The sequence below is a fragment of the Eubalaena glacialis genome, chromosome 1 (assembly GCF_028564815.1).
Source record: "Eubalaena glacialis isolate mEubGla1 chromosome 1, mEubGla1.1.hap2.+ XY, whole genome shotgun sequence".
Classification (NCBI taxonomy): domain Eukaryota; kingdom Metazoa; phylum Chordata; class Mammalia; order Artiodactyla; family Balaenidae; genus Eubalaena; species Eubalaena glacialis.
In genome coordinates this window covers 209,658,040-209,676,097 of record NC_083716.1, presented here as the reverse complement: position 1 = coordinate 209,676,097, position 18,058 = coordinate 209,658,040, and the positions used below count along the sequence as shown (strand labels likewise).

General features: G+C 39.9%; 1 protein-coding gene across 2 annotated transcripts in view; it reads right to left on the bottom strand.

Moving 5' to 3' along the window:
* Positions 1–18,058, bottom strand: part of PARD3B (par-3 family cell polarity regulator beta) — a 1,019,383-nt gene that overhangs the window by 413,902 nt on the left and 587,423 nt on the right. For both annotated transcript variants that reach the window (XM_061186691.1, XM_061186699.1), the window contains 2 exons: positions 14,204–14,336; positions 7,050–7,149 (listed from right to left, as the gene is read on the bottom strand). In XM_061186691.1, coding sequence (XP_061042674.1) covers positions 7,050–7,149; positions 14,204–14,336 — 233 coding nt within the window. The remainder of the gene's footprint in view (positions 1–7,049; positions 7,150–14,203; positions 14,337–18,058) is intronic.

Below are 18,058 nucleotides of genomic sequence, written 5' to 3'. Positions count from 1 at the left end.
CGGGGGTCCTGGAACAAATTCCTCATGGATACCGAGGGACAACTGTACATTTTTTCATGAAAATTTGCTCAAGAAGCTTAAATCAACTCTTTAGAATTATGAAGGTTTTTCTTTTCTTTCTTTCTTTTTTTTTTGGGGGGGGCTTCTTTCTTGGTGTCTGGCTACATGCTCAATAAAGAAAGCTACCAACATAAAGCATATTAGATGTGGTATCTAGTGATAGTGGACAAATATGTCAATTGTAAACAAAAATCCTGACCTGCTAGTGCTGTTGACACTGGCTTGGCATAATAGCAATATTTTAATTGTTTTAGCCCACTTTAAAGAAGAATTCTGAGATGCCATGGTGAATATGAGCTTCCCCCTGAGCCTTGATGTTTTGGAAGCACTTGCCTTTAAATGTGTTACTCGACCTTTATTTGCACTTAGTTTTTCATCCTTTGATCTCTTGTGATGACGTGGTTTTAGTGTCAGAGAGACTCACGGCCTTCATGGAACCAGTGAATTTAAGAGCTGGAAGACCTTAAAGGTCACCTCATCTAACTCTTCATCTTGTAGATAAGACACTGAGGCCCAAAGAGGAGACTGATGCTCCAAGGTCACGCAGCTGGCCAGTGCCAAAGCCAGGACCAGACTGTGGTTTCTTGAACTCTTCCCAGAGCTACAAAAGCTTTGGCTAAAATGGTGGCCAGCCTGGGACACAGAGGTTGTTGCTGATCTTGAGCCCACAGAAATCAGACTTTTCCCTCTTACTGCAGTTTCATGCACACTCTCTTACGCAGCTTGCATTTTAGGTTAGTTTTTTGTTTCAACAGTGGTTCATATCGTGAAATAAAAGAAAATTAAAGGGTGAATCAAAATAGATGCCACATGTTATAATGAATACCTTTAGGGAGGAAGTTTAGAAGCAACATGAATATTCCTCATTAAAACAGCTCACGCTGCTCAAGGCAGACCGTGGGAATCTACCCAACTGAGTAATGTTTTGGTTAATCCACTTTATTGTTTTATTTATTTATTTATTAGCTTGGTTTCCTTTTCTTTTTTTTTTTTTTTTTTTGATGTGGACCATTTTTAAGGTCTTTATTGAATTTGTTACAATATTGCTTCTGTTTTATGTTTTGGTTTTTTGGCCATGAGGCATGTGAGATCTTAGCTCCCTGACCACGGATTGAACCCACACCCCCTGCAATGGAAGGCAAAGTCTTAACCACTGGACCGCCAGGGAAGTCCCCACTTGACTGTTTTAGAATACTTTACCAAACCAGGCATTGCGTGACAAATTAAGAATAAGAACTCAAATTTTCCCAAACTCTTGAGAAACAATTACCCCCATCCCCATTGAAAAAACAAGATGACAATGCAATAACATGATGTGGAGACACCATCAAAGATGATCAAAGAAAATAAAAAGCTGCTTTGTACATATGAATGTAACATATATTCATATATGTGTGTATATATACATATATACATATGCATACCTGGGTATGTCCATTAAATTGACCATGGTGATATGTACCTCTGTTACCATTGTTTTGAACATGGCCAAGTGTACACTTTGAAAACCTTCAATAAAAGGACCCCTCTTGCCATGGTACAAAATGGAAACAAGGCTGATATCAGATTGGCAGATATTTAAGGAAGGAAGGAAGTGTAATATGAGACACGATGTGATTGTAGCCAATGTGAACTTCTAATGTACTTGAATAATGAACAGTTTGTAATTTTATGTTACATATTGGAAGTTTTTGGTGTAAGAGGGTGACACAATGATTAACTATAAAACATGACATATTTTAATTTTGAAGGCAGTTAGCATGTGCTCATGGCTGAATGGGCTGCAGCGGAAGCTGTAAGTTGACAGCAGGCCAAAGACGTGTCTTAGATAAAGACTGTATTTCCCCCATGAACAACCAGGGAATCTATCAAAGAGAAATGATATTCAATGTCAAATTATGCTGCATAATGAATAAATAAGGGTAGCATGAAACATATGCCAATGTCCTGAATATAGTGACAAATCAGGAATGTGAAAGACATAGAAGACCCCCCATGAATGTTCAAGGAGAACTGTCTGAAATAAAAAGGCAGGGGAAGGTTTTGAGGGGCATGTCTGAAGTCTCAGGTGGCCATGGATCAGCTTCAATGATTGGCTACTCCGAATGAGAGTAGATGCAGGTCACATGTATGAAAGAAAGAGAGACAGAAAGAGCAGAACTGAGAGAGAACCAAGAGGGAGGGAAAATATGAACATGTAGGGAATAACCAAATGTTGCCTGAACAGCTAATCAAATTCAGTATATTCTGTCTGCTGTTGATTTGTCTTAAACTCTCCCTGAGACATCACAGTAAAAAATTTGTTTCCTTTATATATATAATATGTATATAATATATATACTTATATCATATAATATATATAATATATATTATATATATAAAGGAAATACATATAATATATAAATATATATTTTTAAATTTAGACACACATATTCTAAATGTTTGTCAAATAATTATTGACATAATAGTACAAATAAGTTCAGTAAGTTCCTGATTTCATTTTGGTTCAAAGTACAGGCATAAGTTTAGTTTGATCAAATTTGTTTTTCACTTCTCATGAATTAGTAGTTTTCTGTTTTACAAGACTGGTTCCATCCCTTAAAGCACTACTTTTCCCTTTCAGGGGGCTTTTAACTTTTTTTTTTTTTAAGACAGGGCAGCCTCCTTTGCTCAGTCCTCCTGGCTCCCTTCCAATGTTTCCTCCACTGTAAGTTTCCAATATGCAAACCCCTACTGCTGCTGGTCACCTAGGCAACACAGCAGTTTGCAGGATGGGGCAGGTCACAGGATCCCAGGAGAGGGAGAGGGAGGAAGGGAGGAAGGGAGGAAGGGAGGGAGGGAGGGAGGGAGGGAGGGAGGGAGGAAGGGGACGGGGGAGGGGGAGGGGACGGGGGAGGGGGAGGGGGAGGGGACGGGGGAGGGGGAGGGGACGGGGGAGGGGGAGGGGGAGGGGACGGGGGAGGGGGAGGGGGAGGGGGAGGGGGAGGGGAGGGGAGGGGAGGGGGGGAGAGAGAGAGATTCAAAGCTTTAGATTTGTTCCTTCCATTTCAAAAATGTCTTTGACTCTGTCCCTTCCTCTCCAGCTATGCTGCTCCTCCCTTCATTCAAGCCCCTCTCCTCTCTTGCTGGTTGTCCCCGACTAGTATCCTTGTCTATGGTTTCCCTTATCCATTTATTCTCCACAAGTGAACTCCCTTAACATGATATTGTCAGGCTTCAAAGCCTTCAATGCTTCTCCACTGCTCTCTGGAGAAGCATGGTGCTCACAGAGCATGGCAGACAATGCCCTTCCTGTAGATTCTTTCCCCAGATACTATATGTTTTAGCCACGTTGAACACACTGCATTTTCCCTCTCCCATCATTTGCTTTTCCTAACCTAAATTGCCCTTCCCACCTCTTTTCTGCCTAGTAAGTTCCTTTCTATCCTTCAAGAAACCTTTCAAACACTACCTCTCCTGTAAAAAACCTCCCTTGACACCTACAGACAGAGTTAGTGGCTTTTTCTTCTCGGCTCCAATGACATTTTGTATCTCATGGTCAGCAGGCTGCTTCCTAATTATCTGTGCGTCTGTCTCTTCAAGGGGACACTGCATTCCTCGCGGGCAGGGACGCTTCCAATCCATTCCAGTACCTTCTAGGGCGCCTAGTTTAGAGTTCCATAAATAATTTTGAATGGATGAGTGAGCAAACGAATGACAATGATCAAAAGAAGACTTAAGACTGAGAAAAAGTTATACTTTTGATTGAAAGGAGATTACTGTCAATGTTAAAAAGAGCAGTTCTAGAAAAGGGTGAGAATGGAAGCCTAAACACAGCGAGTTAGGGAGAGAGAGGGTGTAAAGGAAGTTGCTGGTTCACATCACGTGATGAGGATTTACAGCAGTGAGAGCCAATATAAGCTGTTTTTCAAGATCGTGGAGAAACATGCTTTCCTGAAAAGGGAAGGGAAGAAATATGTGGTGACATGGAAGCAGCCAAAAGGCAGTTGCTAATTCTCAATGATTCTAGCTCTGCAATATCTCTGAACTACCTCTGTCCCCTGAAAGGTTCTCACCCGAGAAAGTTTCTCCCCATCCTCCCCAGCACAGGTCCTCAGTAAGTTTCACTGCCATGGCCCCAGGAGGTATCCACAGAGTCTCTGGCTTCTAGCAGATATTAACCCTCCTCCATTTACCTAATCCTTATTTTTTTTTGTTTTATTCAAACAGAAAGTCACAAAAATTATAATCCTTGTTGTACGCAACTAAAACCCAATCTTATCTGCTGAACTCCCACAATAAGATTTTACTATCTACCAAATGAAGTCTGATTTCCTTATCCTTGCATTTTGGGCGTGATCATCTGGCCAATCAGCCACGATAGAAGTTGCACAAATCAACTTATTTTCCTACCTCCATCTGTTCCTTCTGCCTTTCCCTCTCTCTGAAATTCTCTTCCTTCTGGGGCTCCTATTCATATTTTAGGGTTCAGCTCAAGTGTCACTTTTTCCCCTAACATTTTCCCTGCGTCCTGTACTTGGGAATACTCTCCTTTCTCTGCCTCAGCTTAGGGTGTTTTATCTGTCTTCTGGTAAATATCACTGTACCTTGTATTCTCATTTGTCACTTTTACCTATTAGCCTACCATCGTCTCAAGGCTAGGGTTTCCTTTTGGGCTCTTGGACCCAATTTTAACAAGTGTTGGGGGGTGGGGGGGTGAGGAGTTCTCCCATACTTCCAATAATTCTAGGACAGCAGCAGGGGTTTGGAGAACTCAACTAAATTCTGACACTATCTACCTGGAGATCGCATCAGATCCCACAGGTTGAGGGCTCAGTCCTATATGGCTGCCCCCCATACTCCACTTCAGACGCCAGTTTCAAGCTCAGGTTGTCACCTGTGCTTCAGACTGATGGGCTATAGATTGGAGGTTCCACAGATCCCTTCTTGAACTTCAGACACCAGTCACAAGTCCAGGTTGTTACCTCTACTTCTGACCAACTGGCTATAAATCAGAGGTGCCCTAGACCCCTCCTTGGGTTCAATTAGTTTTTGATGGTGGCTCTCAGAACTCAGAGAAACATGTTACTTACTAGATCACTGGTTTACTGTAAAAGAATATAACTCAGGAACCGCCGTATGTAGAGCTGCCCAGGGCAAAGTATGTGAGAAGAGGCTCCGACCTTCTATGCTCTCTCTGAGTGTGCCCCTCTCCCCACATCTCCACATGTTCACCAACCCAGAAGGTCTCCAAACCCTGTCCTTTTGGGTTCTTATGGAGGCTTCATTACAGAGGCAAGATTGATTAAATCATTGGCCACTGTCAACTGATTCAAGGCCCATCTCTTTGGATGGGACTGAAAGTTCCAACCCTCTAAGCACAAGATGGGCTCCAATGGCAACCAGCCCCTTCCTTAGGTGCCTCCAAAAGCCACCTCATTAACATAACATGACACCTTAATCAGTCTCAATACTTAGGAAATTCCAAGGTTTTTAGGGGTGAGTGCCAGAAACGGGATTAAGGCCAAATACATTTATCTTATTATGAATACAATACCACAGGTTTATATCTGATTTATCTCTGCACTATTCCAGCAGTTTTGTGCATATACCCTGGGTAAACAGTAAGGTAAGATGAGTGAAATTATTTTTAAAATGGATTTTTTTTTTAACATCTTTATTGGAGTATAATTGCTTTACAATGGTGTGTTTGTTTCTGCTTTATAATAAAGTGAATCAGCTATACATATACATATATCCCCATATCTCCTCCCTCTTGCGTCTCCCTCCCACCCTCCCTATCCCACCCCTCTAGGTGGTCACAAAGCACCGAGCTGATCTCCCTGTGCTATGCGGCTGCTTCCCACTAGCTATCTATTTTACATTTGTTAGTGTATATAAGTCCATGCTACTCTCTCACTTTGTCCCAGCTTACCCTTCCCCCTCCCCATGTCCTCAAGTCCTAAAATGGATTTTTTAATGCTACCAAACTGTCATTTTTGATTCAGGATTGAGGCAAGCAATGCAAATAAACATGCAAAATTTAAAATGTCCAGACTTTTGCTCAAGAAACCCCCAGAGATACTGATCTAGAACATTATTGTGATTATCAATCTAGTTCAAGAAATTGTATTTGAGTAAAAAAGTTGACTTCAAAAATGTAGGAGTCGGAGATAGCGAAATATAGGTAAGCTTCTGGCTAATAGAGTTAGCTATACTCTTGTTGTATTGCTTTATTTTTAGCAGATTGTAAAAAACAAAACAAAAACCATAATAGTGATGTCTGAAAGAAAACAGCATTGCTGCAAGAAAAATGAAAAAACTTCACAGGATTATCATGGGACAAGAATGGAATAAAATACCCAGTTTTAACAGCCATAATAAATACAGAAAATAGCAAAGGGACAAGTTAATGATTTTTAAAACTCATCAGAAGAACAAAATCTATGAATTCTACTAGTCAAATGGTGTGTATGCTTAGTAAATCTCTCTCTCTCATGCTTGTGTGATTCTAAAAATTATTGATTTTTTGGTTTCTATTACAGAATGGATATAATATTGGGCACTCTTTTCAATAGTTTAGATTATATATGGTGCTGCTTTAATTTTTAGATTCCATTAACTTTCTTGGAACACCTATTTTTAAAATACCTTTAGGGTTTGCCAATTACAAATAAGAAAAAAAAAAAAAGCTTTATGTCTTCTCAGTTTTGTTTTATACCTTCCCATATAACTTATTTTTTTTTGAGTTCCACCTCTCTAGTTTTTAACTTGGTAAAAGAAAATTCAACAATTTTCTCATATATTATATAAGACATGATGAATCTTAAATTCCAGGAAGCAAAAATGAACAAACTGAGGTATTAATATTAGCTAATATTAGTTTTCGCTGGAATTACAGATACTATGAGATTTCCACCCTGGAAAGAAATAGAGTTACAATAAGGTTGCTGGGTTTTCCCAGAAAAACCATAACGGGGTACATTTACGATATATCATTTTATCGATACCTGTGGCTGTAATCTTCAAGGCCCAATTCCAGAACTGGATGTGGTGGAGGAGGAGAAGGTCCTCCGCTCTCAGCCCATCCGTCATTGGGAAGCAACAGCTCTATAAACAAAGAACAAATAAAGCTGTAGTAAACAGGAGGCAGAACCGTCCAGCGCCTGGTTTTGTTTCAGTGCATCTCTCAGACATAATTTTCACCAACACAGAAACCAGCCTTGAAACAAATAAGTCCTCATACAGCCCTGAAGGATTCATACGCACGCTAATACAGCCTGTACGAGGAAATCTAAGCCTGATCATGTGTCTTTATGCTGGTGACTTGCTGCCAACCTGCTGGCAACCCCTGGCAAGTGAAATCCGTGCATCTTAACTACCTTTTCCCACCTGGGAAAGGTTGACACATATTCACTACCTGTGATTTGTAGAAGACTAACAAGCCATTTCTTTTATGACAACGTTTTTGTAAACAAGACTCTGTAATGAATGCTCTGGATTAAATGGTGATTTAAGCATTTGCCTCAGTGACAAAAAGTACTTAAAAAAAATCATGAGATACAGTATATCTACTCACCATTTAGACACCATAGAGGTAAAAATATATATATATTCTTTTTGCATCTGTGTTGTAGTGGAAAACCCTGAGTTTGGGGCCTTGGAAGCAAAAGACTGGGGTCTGAATTCTAGTTTTCCTACCTGCTAAAAATGTTTACTTTTTCAGTCTATCTTATACGGAAAAAAACAGACATGTATACTGAATATTACAACAACTAATAACAAGTAAGGTTTGTTGAGATCTTACTGTGTACCACACATTGAGCTAAGCCTTACGTATCGTTTAATCCTCATTACTAATGAAAATATTAAATAATGTATGAAAAAAATTATAGAGCATCGTGATTAAGAGTATAGTTTGTGAAGCAAGACTGCATGTTTCCAATCATGTAATGCTGTAAGAACTTGGGCAAACTACTCAACTTCTATAAACATTGGTTTTTATATCTATAAAGCAGGGATAAGAATACCTTCATTGGAGGAATACAAGGATTATATAAGATAGTGCATATTCAAGCAGTGATTTGTAAGTGCAATGAGTGCCAATGAGTAAATAAAGGATTATTATTCTGTACACCATAAACTCTGCTGTGGATCTATTACAGCGAGATATTTGCAAAAGGTAGACTCTATTGCTAGAACAAGAAAATCATCTCTTTGTCCTTGAGAAATGCTGCTGGTAACAACCGCTTTGACTTGCCCACATACCAGGTCTGATGGTTAATTTTATGTATCAACTTGACTGGGCTCAGGGTGCCCAGACACTTGGTATTCTGTGAGGTTGTTTTTGGGTGATATTAACATTGAAATCAGTAAACAGGGTAAAGTAGATTGTACCCCCCCTTATGTGGGTGGGCCTTATCCAATCAGTTGATGGTCTGAATAGAACAAAAAGGTTGACCCTCCTTCAAGCAGGAGAGAATTCTTCCTGCCTGACTGCCTTCAAACTGAGACATTGCCTTTTTCCTGCTCTTGGATTCAAACTGAACCACTGGCTCTTCCTAGGTCTTGAGCCTGCTGGCCTTCAGACCAGGACTACACCATTGGCTCTTCTGGGTCTCAGCTTGCCCACTCACCTTGCAGACCTTGGGACGTGCCTGCTTCCATAATCACGTGACCCAATCCCTTACAATAAATCTGTGTATGTAATCTATATATACATGTACAAACACACTCACACACACACACACACCCCATTGGTTCTGTTTCTCTGGAGAACCCTGATGAATACACCAGGGAAGGACTTGCTCCAAGCTCTGCCCCAGGGACCAGTATAAAATGGAGGCAGTTCTAGCAGTGCGGACATGTCCCAGGGAATGAGATTTGAAGCAGGAATCTGATAAGTAAGATGGTCAGGGTACAGAAGCATGATGAGCAAAGGCAGCCAGCACTGTCCCCCTGCACTGTCCCCCTGCACTGTCCCCCACTCCGGTGATCTGGTAATATGGCAGCAGTTAGGCAGCCAAAGATTTGCTGAGAGAAAAAGAGCAGAGGGTCTACAAGGTAAATTGGAACAAGGGACATATTGGGACAACATCTTTTCCATTGGTTCTAATCACTCATCCTCAACTTCTCTACCATCTTTCACTCGTGGTAAACATACCTGTGACCATGTAACTGCCTGCTCAGAAACATTGCAGTCGCACACAACTGCCTACAGAATAAAGGTCTGTGTCCCCAGCAGCCAACTTTATCTCCTATTACACATTAGCCACTCAAGACTACTTATTGCTCCCAGACCACAAGGCCAGGTTTTCCTACCCCAGTGTCTTGGCTCATATAATTGCAAAACCCACTTCATCCATTAAAGTCCCACCCTTCTCCCAAGGTCCACCTCAAATATCACCTTCTCTATGAAACCTTCACTGTTGCTCTGGGATCTGTCAGTACTTTTACAACAGTGGTGGAGAATACTAGCGCTCCCAGTGTCTTGTGTTCTTCCTTTCTTCCTGGGCACACAGCTAGACCCCAGACCCCATTTTCCAGCCCTCTTTGTATCTAGGCTGGTTCTTGCCAATAGAATGTGAGTTACTGTGGTCAATGTTGTGCCCGGTCTCAGTGCTTAAGGAAGGGTATATGCAACTTCCCCACCTTCTCCCCCGATCCCATCTACTAGCTGCAACCATGAGTGGATGAGGCACCAGAAGATGGCCCAGCTACCAATGGAAGGAGCCCAAGTCCCTCAGTTCTCATTGGGCTGTGATTTGAGCAAGAAATACATCTTCATTATCTTTATCCACTGACATTTTGGCTTTATCTGTTAATATTACAGAAAATAATTCGTGTGTAACATTTACCACGTGCTGCTTTTGCAATGAGCTATCTATCAATCTATCATCTATTTATCTACATTTATTTCTCTTACTGGACCACAGGTAACTTCCTCCTTGTCCTCCTCTTCCTCCTCTCCTTCCTCTTCTTCAGCATCTCCTCTGGTTTTATTACGATCATTAACTTTCATTTTTATTTCATTCACATGAATAATCTATGTGTTTTTAAAGTAATGATAGATGCAGAGGTAAGTATCTTCTCTGATGACTCTTTATCCTTGGTACTTTTTAAACAACAAATCTAGTTGCTGTAAAGAATATTTTTTTCCCCTCTTGGCCCAAACACCTTTGTTAAGCCCTTTATCACCGTGAAAGTCTGGAATTCTTATCCGCTAAAAATAGTACTTCTGGATCTCACTGAGTGTACAAGGTCATTTTATATATTGCCTGTGAACGTTGCACCTCTAGTCGCTACTTCATCCATGACCAAATGACCCTTATTTTAATCACCATCTTTTATTGTTGTGACTTGTTTTACAGGATCCATCCCGCCAGGGCCAGATCAGAAAAGAAGGGCAAAAGAGTTTGTGCCCTTAGACTAGAACCCAGCAAGCTATGGCCCTGGCCCCAAACCGGCCCGCCAACTGGTTTTGCACATAAAGTTTCACTGAACACATTCATGCACTTCCTGTCTACGGCTGCTTGCGCACTACAGTGGCAGAGGTGACGAGTTGCGAAAGAGATCCTATGGCTCACAAAGCCTGAAATATTGACTACGTGGCCCTTTACAGACAAAGTGTGCTGACCCCTACTTTAGACTGTTTTTGAGAACAATAACACATTGTATTCATCGTTGCAGCCTAGCGCGTTCTGCACCACAGAGGTATCCCAGAAACATCAGTCAAATTGAAAAGTATAATTCAATTTCTGATCATCACTGCAGTGGCAGTGCCTTACGTGCTGTAGGGGGGTGGATACATGCAGGTTCCCAGGAGGGAAGGTATTATAAATAATCACACTATTATGTGTCTCTTCAAAGGACCCCAGGGCACATGGATCCAGTGGGACAGGACATAGAACCGAAACATTTGATTTGGGGTATGGATGAAAGGCCTGAGAAGACCTCAGTGGGTGATCCTGGGCAGACTTGAGGCAACAGGCTACTGGGGCAGGGGCTAGAGTTCATGTGAACTGAAAGTGGGGAGAAAGCAGGAGTAGAGCACAGAGGGAAGATGAGAAGTATTAAAGGAGAGGGAAGAACAAACCAGAGGCAAACTGTGCTTAGGCTGTAACTTGGCCCAGGGTGAGATCTGCCAGCAAGATTCTTCAGAAAATGCAGTGTTTGAGCACTTCATTACCATTCGAATGCTTAATAGGATTTTATAGTAAACCCCTGGGACACAGCCTCCATCCTATTACCATCTTGGAGCCCTACACTCATTCCACTGCGGGCATTGCGAGCAATTCTCCAACGCAAATGTGAATTTTCTGGTGTTACAATTTCTACAAACGTTAGTTCTAAAAATGCCTTTTCTCTGTAACAGCTTGACAGGAATATGTATATATAAAAAAATAACAGTGGAACAGTGGGTGGTAGTACTATTATTACAAAAATAGATGGAACACAGCATATCAACATTGGACTTTTAAATATACAAAGGAAAGGAGGAAGGGAAGAAAAAAAAAGTTAATGTTTTGGCTGTAACAGTTCCTCTCCTCACTAGACGTTACATTTTGTCAAGTCAATCTTGTTTTTCTAAAGGAGCTCCTTAAAAAGGCTTGGTGGTGGCGAGTAAACACTCACTCAAGTTTCATGAGTCTTGGTGGCCTATGGCCACCTCGTGTGCATCGGAAACTCGGGAACTCTCAATGGTTCTCAAAAATGAAAATGTTATTAACACTACACAAAGACGTGATGAGCATGATATTCTTCTACAGCATCATGTCTATAAATTCTTATATATATTTTTTGGTCTCTCAGTCAATAGGCTTATATAAAAAGAAAGAGCATTCCATCTACTGGCCTCTTATAATTAAAATATAACAAATCTGTCCTTTGATAAGCCTAATTCTATAACCGAGTATTGTATTACAGATCCCCAAGGAAATAATGACAATAGATTTTCTGTGCTTTTCAAAAAATAATGTTTAATGGAGTCACTTCTTAAAAGAACTGGATTTTTGATGCTACCTTGGAAAATTGAGGTGGGAGGAGGAGGTGTAGCAGGAAACTTGTGGACCGTGGATCTGTCTCAGGAGGGAAGGAAGATACAGAACCTCCCAGTGGTTCTGTGCCTAAAGGACTCTAATTGTTCAGTGACATACAAACTCTGAACACACTACTGAAGTTCCAAAGTATTACTGCATTTTATTTTTAACATGTGTTTTGGGTGGACTTTATTATTTATAATTTTTTTTCTGGGTGTATACTTACACTATAACTAGTTCTATAGTTTCATTATTTTAGCCTTTGCTAGCCTTCCTAGAGATATTATCCCATTTCCTTGAGTATCTCAATGTCCTCTAAAAATATACTGAGTAATTATCACTTCAGCATCGATATTTTATAAGTACTGAAAAAGAAACAGGATGGGAGGTAATATATCCAATGTTCCTTTGGACATCACTGGTGTAATTAGGAATAAAACCCGGAACTTGGATTGTCACTGGACCACAAGTTGCTTGAGAATTAAGTGCCAAGCAAGTTATATAAAGGCTGGCATGTTCTTGATCATTATTTGGACGTGGTAGAGAGAAGGCTCTTCTGGTGTGAGGGAAACTTGCTGTTCCTTCCCCAGATTCTCCTGCTATTGCGACTGAAGGACTCAGAAGGCGATGCTGCTTTGTCAAGAAAACTTTTAATTTTATTAAGATGAGGAAAGACATACTGGGTGTTTCTTTATCTGACACAAAGTAAAGTCAGCTTCTAATGGACACTCTTGGGATGAGGTGAAAGAACAGTTTCAAGAGACCAATGTAAGACAGGGCCCATGCTGTGGGTTAGGGAATGAACTTGAGTCAGAGAGACAGGAGATGTATTCAGGTTCTGCAGGGATTATATATGGTGTTGGGTTAGTCATTTACTCTCCTCTCTATTTCTTCATCTGTAAAATGAGGATAATAATATTACCCACTTTGAGCGTGCATGTAAATTGCTCACCACAGTATGTAACAGACAGTAAACAATAAATGATCACAGCTGTTGCTAGTACTTTCACTGAAACAGAGGAATTCAGAGGAAAAAAATCCCATTCAGATGAAAGAATTTAATTCTAGAGGAACCTAAGATTTACAAGTCTGTTCTGATGGAGTAATCTCAGAGTCTAGAAATTGTTCCCCCGTCGTTAAATTTGGGTAACATCTTAGGTGTAAATAAGGGATTGATTATATAAACAGCACCTCCACTCACTAGACTACTATGCAACTACTGAACGTGATGTTATGGAATATTCAATGACATAGTAAGATGTTCATAATGTGCTATTAATTAAAAAAGCAATTTCCTAAACATTTTATATAGTATATTTCATTTCATTTTATATACACATATTTACATGAAGGAAACACTTTCAATATATACATAATGTTATTGATCAGTATCTCTGACAGAAGTATGAGTGCCATTAAATTTTCCCTTTATTGCTTTTCTCTTAATTTTCTGTCACGAATATCTATTGCTTTTGCGATACAAAAAAGTAAAGTTACTAAAGAAAGGAGATGCAGGGAAATAAAAGAATTTTCTTGGTGGCCTTAAGTATAATTTTTGAAAAACAAAGGAGAAAATCCAATTTTTTTACATGTAGAGCTCTACTAGAAATGTGATCCATACAAGATAATAGTAGTGAGGCAATAACAAAAACATTCCACCATCATATCATGGTCTCGGTTCACAGTATTTACTGCTCAGAAACAAGCATAAATCTGCGAACTGTGTTATGACCACTTTATGATTTAATACTATTCCATATATCAATATTTTGTAAGTTTAGTTGCTATTTACACTTGGTAACTTCCAATATTAAAAGACTGTTAAAAAAAAATATAACGGTTTGTCATTTTGTTTCTCCAGGCATGGTTTTGTTTTATACGTAACCCTCCATGTTTGGGGCAGCAAGCATAGAAACTGTCACTTAAACTGGGGGTAATGCCAGGAATCTGCTTCACAACTTGTGAGTCAGCTCTCCCACCCATCTCTCATTTTCATGACTCAGAGTAACAAAGTCTGCACTTAGTCTAATTAATTGCCCTTTGTTCCTCTTTTTTTTTTTTAAAAAATAAACACTCTTGTGTTCTCTCATACCACTTGCAGCAGATGAGAATGGATAGAATCTTACCTTTCTGTTTGTTTTGTGGGCTGTAGGTGCCAAATGGATGCAATGTACTATTGTCATTTCTCCTGGAGGTGGTTACAGCATTTTGACAGTTCTCAAAGCACGGCTTAGAAAATGCCCCACACTCTGCAGGCTCCTAAGGGATGAAAATAAAAATCACGTTCGCTTTTTTAGTATGTTCCAACTTGGTCAATGGAAGCAAAGTGAAAGGACGATCAATTTATGAATAATCTTTCAAGAGTCTATTGCACGTAAGTCCTCGACTGTGGAAAATCAAAATGGCCCTATCAGTTAAAACATCTCTGAATAGGAAATAAAAAATACTGACAATGTGGTGTTAAGGCTTAGGAGTGCTGATAGCAAGCACAAAAGTGGATTAACTTTATTATTCTTTCCCACCACTTAAAACTAGCTTCCTTCAAATTTTCTTCCATCTGGGAGTACAGCTTGTGGCAGTGTCAACATAAGAATACAGTTCATGCCAAGGGTGTTTCTCTGCCAACCAGCTGGTTCCTGTCTCCCTCTCCCTTGGTGACTAAGTGTATATGCTCTAGGACAAGTCAGAACCCAGGCAGGTTTGTCACTGAAATGCCATGAGTGTGTCCCACTGCAGACACTGGTTCTCCTGAGATTTCTTTCTCTTCTTCCATATTTCCCCCTTCTGTTTTGATTTTGATAGTCTGTAAACAAATTCAGTTTCCTTAAAACTGCTAGCTCCAGAATAAACCGTGTTGCACAGGTGCTGCCGAGGTACTGGGAATGGGCCGACTGCAGGAGCTCTAGCTATTGTTCTAGAGGAATGAGGCACAGAGAACTGGGTTTTGCTCTGGTTCATACTGTGTGTCTTCTAACAGATTTCAAAGAAGTAATTTGAAAGCCATCTCAGGGCCGTTCCCTTGACCATTTGTGAGAGGAACATTCCGCAAAGACAAACATAGATCTGATCCCCAAAGCTCTTTCCTTCTGAAAAAGAGCATTTGGCCCAAACTATGCATTTGATTTCTACTTTCCTCTTTAGTTACAGAAACTCGGTATCCTGCTAGTTAAACAAAATATTCAAAACATTCCATGCATGCATTCTTCATAATTAAATGTTTTCAGCTGCTGAAGGTCCTTTAGCTTTTTGTCAAGGCTTGTAACACTTTTTCCACACCCAGTATTTCCTCTTGCCCCTGGCTCGTTAGTCAACCCAAACCTGGGGCAAACTACTCCTAAATTAAAGCTAGAGCCCTGGAAGGTAGGAGAGGTAGGACCTACCTTGCATAGTCAAGTGCTTGAACAACAACAACAAAAATTTTTTTCTGCTTTCCCAGCTCTTTGCTAAATGACACAATCAATATCCCAACAACTGATCAGTAACCAGCCTAATTAAAATATTCAGCCTGTAAAATAGAGCTGTCGTGGAGCCTTCCATTAGTGTCCCAGCCAATAAAAAATATAATGGATTTTTAAACATATTCTGCTTCCACCAAGCTGAACTTCCAGCTCAGGGGAGGGAAATGTTTTGGGGAAGGAAAAAAAAAAAAAAACAAGTCATAACCCATTTTTAAATACCAAGTCTCTAGGCTCAAATAGAATTACAATTGAACCTCAAGCTCATCCTTTGAAAAACATGTTTCTGTTTAAAATGATTTTGATTCAATCAAGGGCTCATTATGTATTCTTCACGAGGTCCTCATCAAAACTGTTTACGTATCTTGTACATCTGGATAATGTGGGAAAATACCCAATGACAATATATTTTGACTTTTCTTAAGTAGCGTCTTCAGTAGTTTTTTTAATATCAATATAATGTTCAAGTAACCACTTTGGTATTCTTCCCAAATCTAACTAACTGATTTCCCTGAATATATGAGCAGAACTGAGGCCTTTTCTAGGTTACAGATTCTTTTTTATTGTACCTGAGGGCGATTGCTGTCCCACTGGAGAATCCTCCAAAAACACGAGCACACAACATATATGATTTGACACAGCAAAACAGATTTGGGATATCAAATAGCTACAGATTTTTTTTTTCAATTTAATAAAGATTATCTGTACGTTAGGCTGCTGTCTTTATATGAAAAAAACACTCTTTAATCTTCACAGGTACCACAGAGATTCTCACTAGTTGAGAGAGCCAAGTGCCTGCTCATCCCCCATGGAAAGCATGTAAATATTAGGGAAAATACAAATGGATCTTGTTTAAATGTCCTCATAAAAACTGCTTTTTGTCCCATTTCTTATTCCCAATTGAGTCCCCAGTGAACAGTATTAACAAGAGAAAAACAAATACCGTATGCTAACGCATATATATGGAATCTAAAAAAAACCACAAAGGTACTGATGAACCTAGTTGCAGGGCAGGAATAAAGTTGTAGACATAGAGAATGGATTTGAGGACACGGGGTGGGAGGGGGAAGCTGGGGTGAAGTGAGAGTAGCATCGACATATATACACCACCAGGTGTAAAATAGATAGCTAGTGGGAAGCAGCCACACAGCACAGGGAGATCAGCTCGGTGCTTTGTGACCACCTAGAGGGGTGGGATAGGGAGGGTGAGAGGGAGACGCAAGAGGGAGGGGATATGGGGATATATGTATGCATCTGGCTGATTCATTTTGTTGTACAGCAGAAACTAACACAGCGCTGTGAAGCAATTATACTCCAGTAAAGATCTATTAAAAAAAAAAGAACTACAGCAACAACGACAACGACAACAACAACAACAGACACTCCTGAGGATGGGCAACCAACTGAAGGCTTAGTACTTTCTTCTGATGAAATAATTGTCAACCCAGCCCAGAGCGTGAGAATTAAAATGAAAATACGTGCGGTAAAGGAGAACGCAAATAATAAAGTGTCTCAACTTGATGAGTCAAAACAGAGAGTACTTATCCTCTAGGCATTCACATATTTTAGAGAAAGACATGAAACTAGGGAAGATGAGAGGTGGAGAGGTGGGGAGGGAACTCTTTTAGCAATCATGTTCATTTCTTTTTTTTTTTTTCTTTTACTTTTTCCATCTACACAGATATGGAATTCTTGAGCAGTGTATTCCAGACTTTTCTATTAGTTGAGGTATCTTTGTCCCAAGACATCTCAAGGGAGATCTGAAACACAGATGCATGGAAGGGGTGATTCAGGGGTCTACAGGTCATACTTCACACCCTCATCCAACAACTGGGTTCTGTGGAGGTCTAGGGCTCTCGAGTAAGAACCAAATTCAACCAGAAAGCAGCCGATTCTCTCATGGTAGGAAGCAAGCGATAAGGGTTTTATGACTATGTACATAAGTAAAATCCCTTAAATATTCATGGAAACCTCTCTGTCACTTAAGCAGACACAAATGTTGGAAATGAGTTGGCTCATTATATACAGTCTCCAGTAATTGGGCAATTTACATTTATTTAACATTTACAAGGTTATGTACAGAAAAGCTAAAAGGTACAGTTACTCCTTTCCAACACCTGATAATATGACAAAGTAAGATATAGTTGATAAGTTTACTACTTCAGCTTATCCTCTCAGATGAAGTAGGTCTCAGATGCAACTTTTATCCATTCATTCAACAATATATAACAACTGTCTACTACTAGGTGCTGGGAAATGAGGATCTATGAAGGGATAAGGCAGACAACAGTATTGCTATCTATAAGTACAGAGCCCTCAACTATGTATGTCTTTACATAGCCAGGAAATGACCCACGTGGGATTTTTAACTCACGTTATCCAAAACTCCAGAGCCCAAGCTTTTAACCACTATCATCCCCAACTACCTTCCAGTCTTAATTTCAAAATCTTTTCATTTTAAAATGTTTAAGTTGAACTTATTATTAAAACTAATATTTTATATTAGTGTTTTAATAGGATTCTATT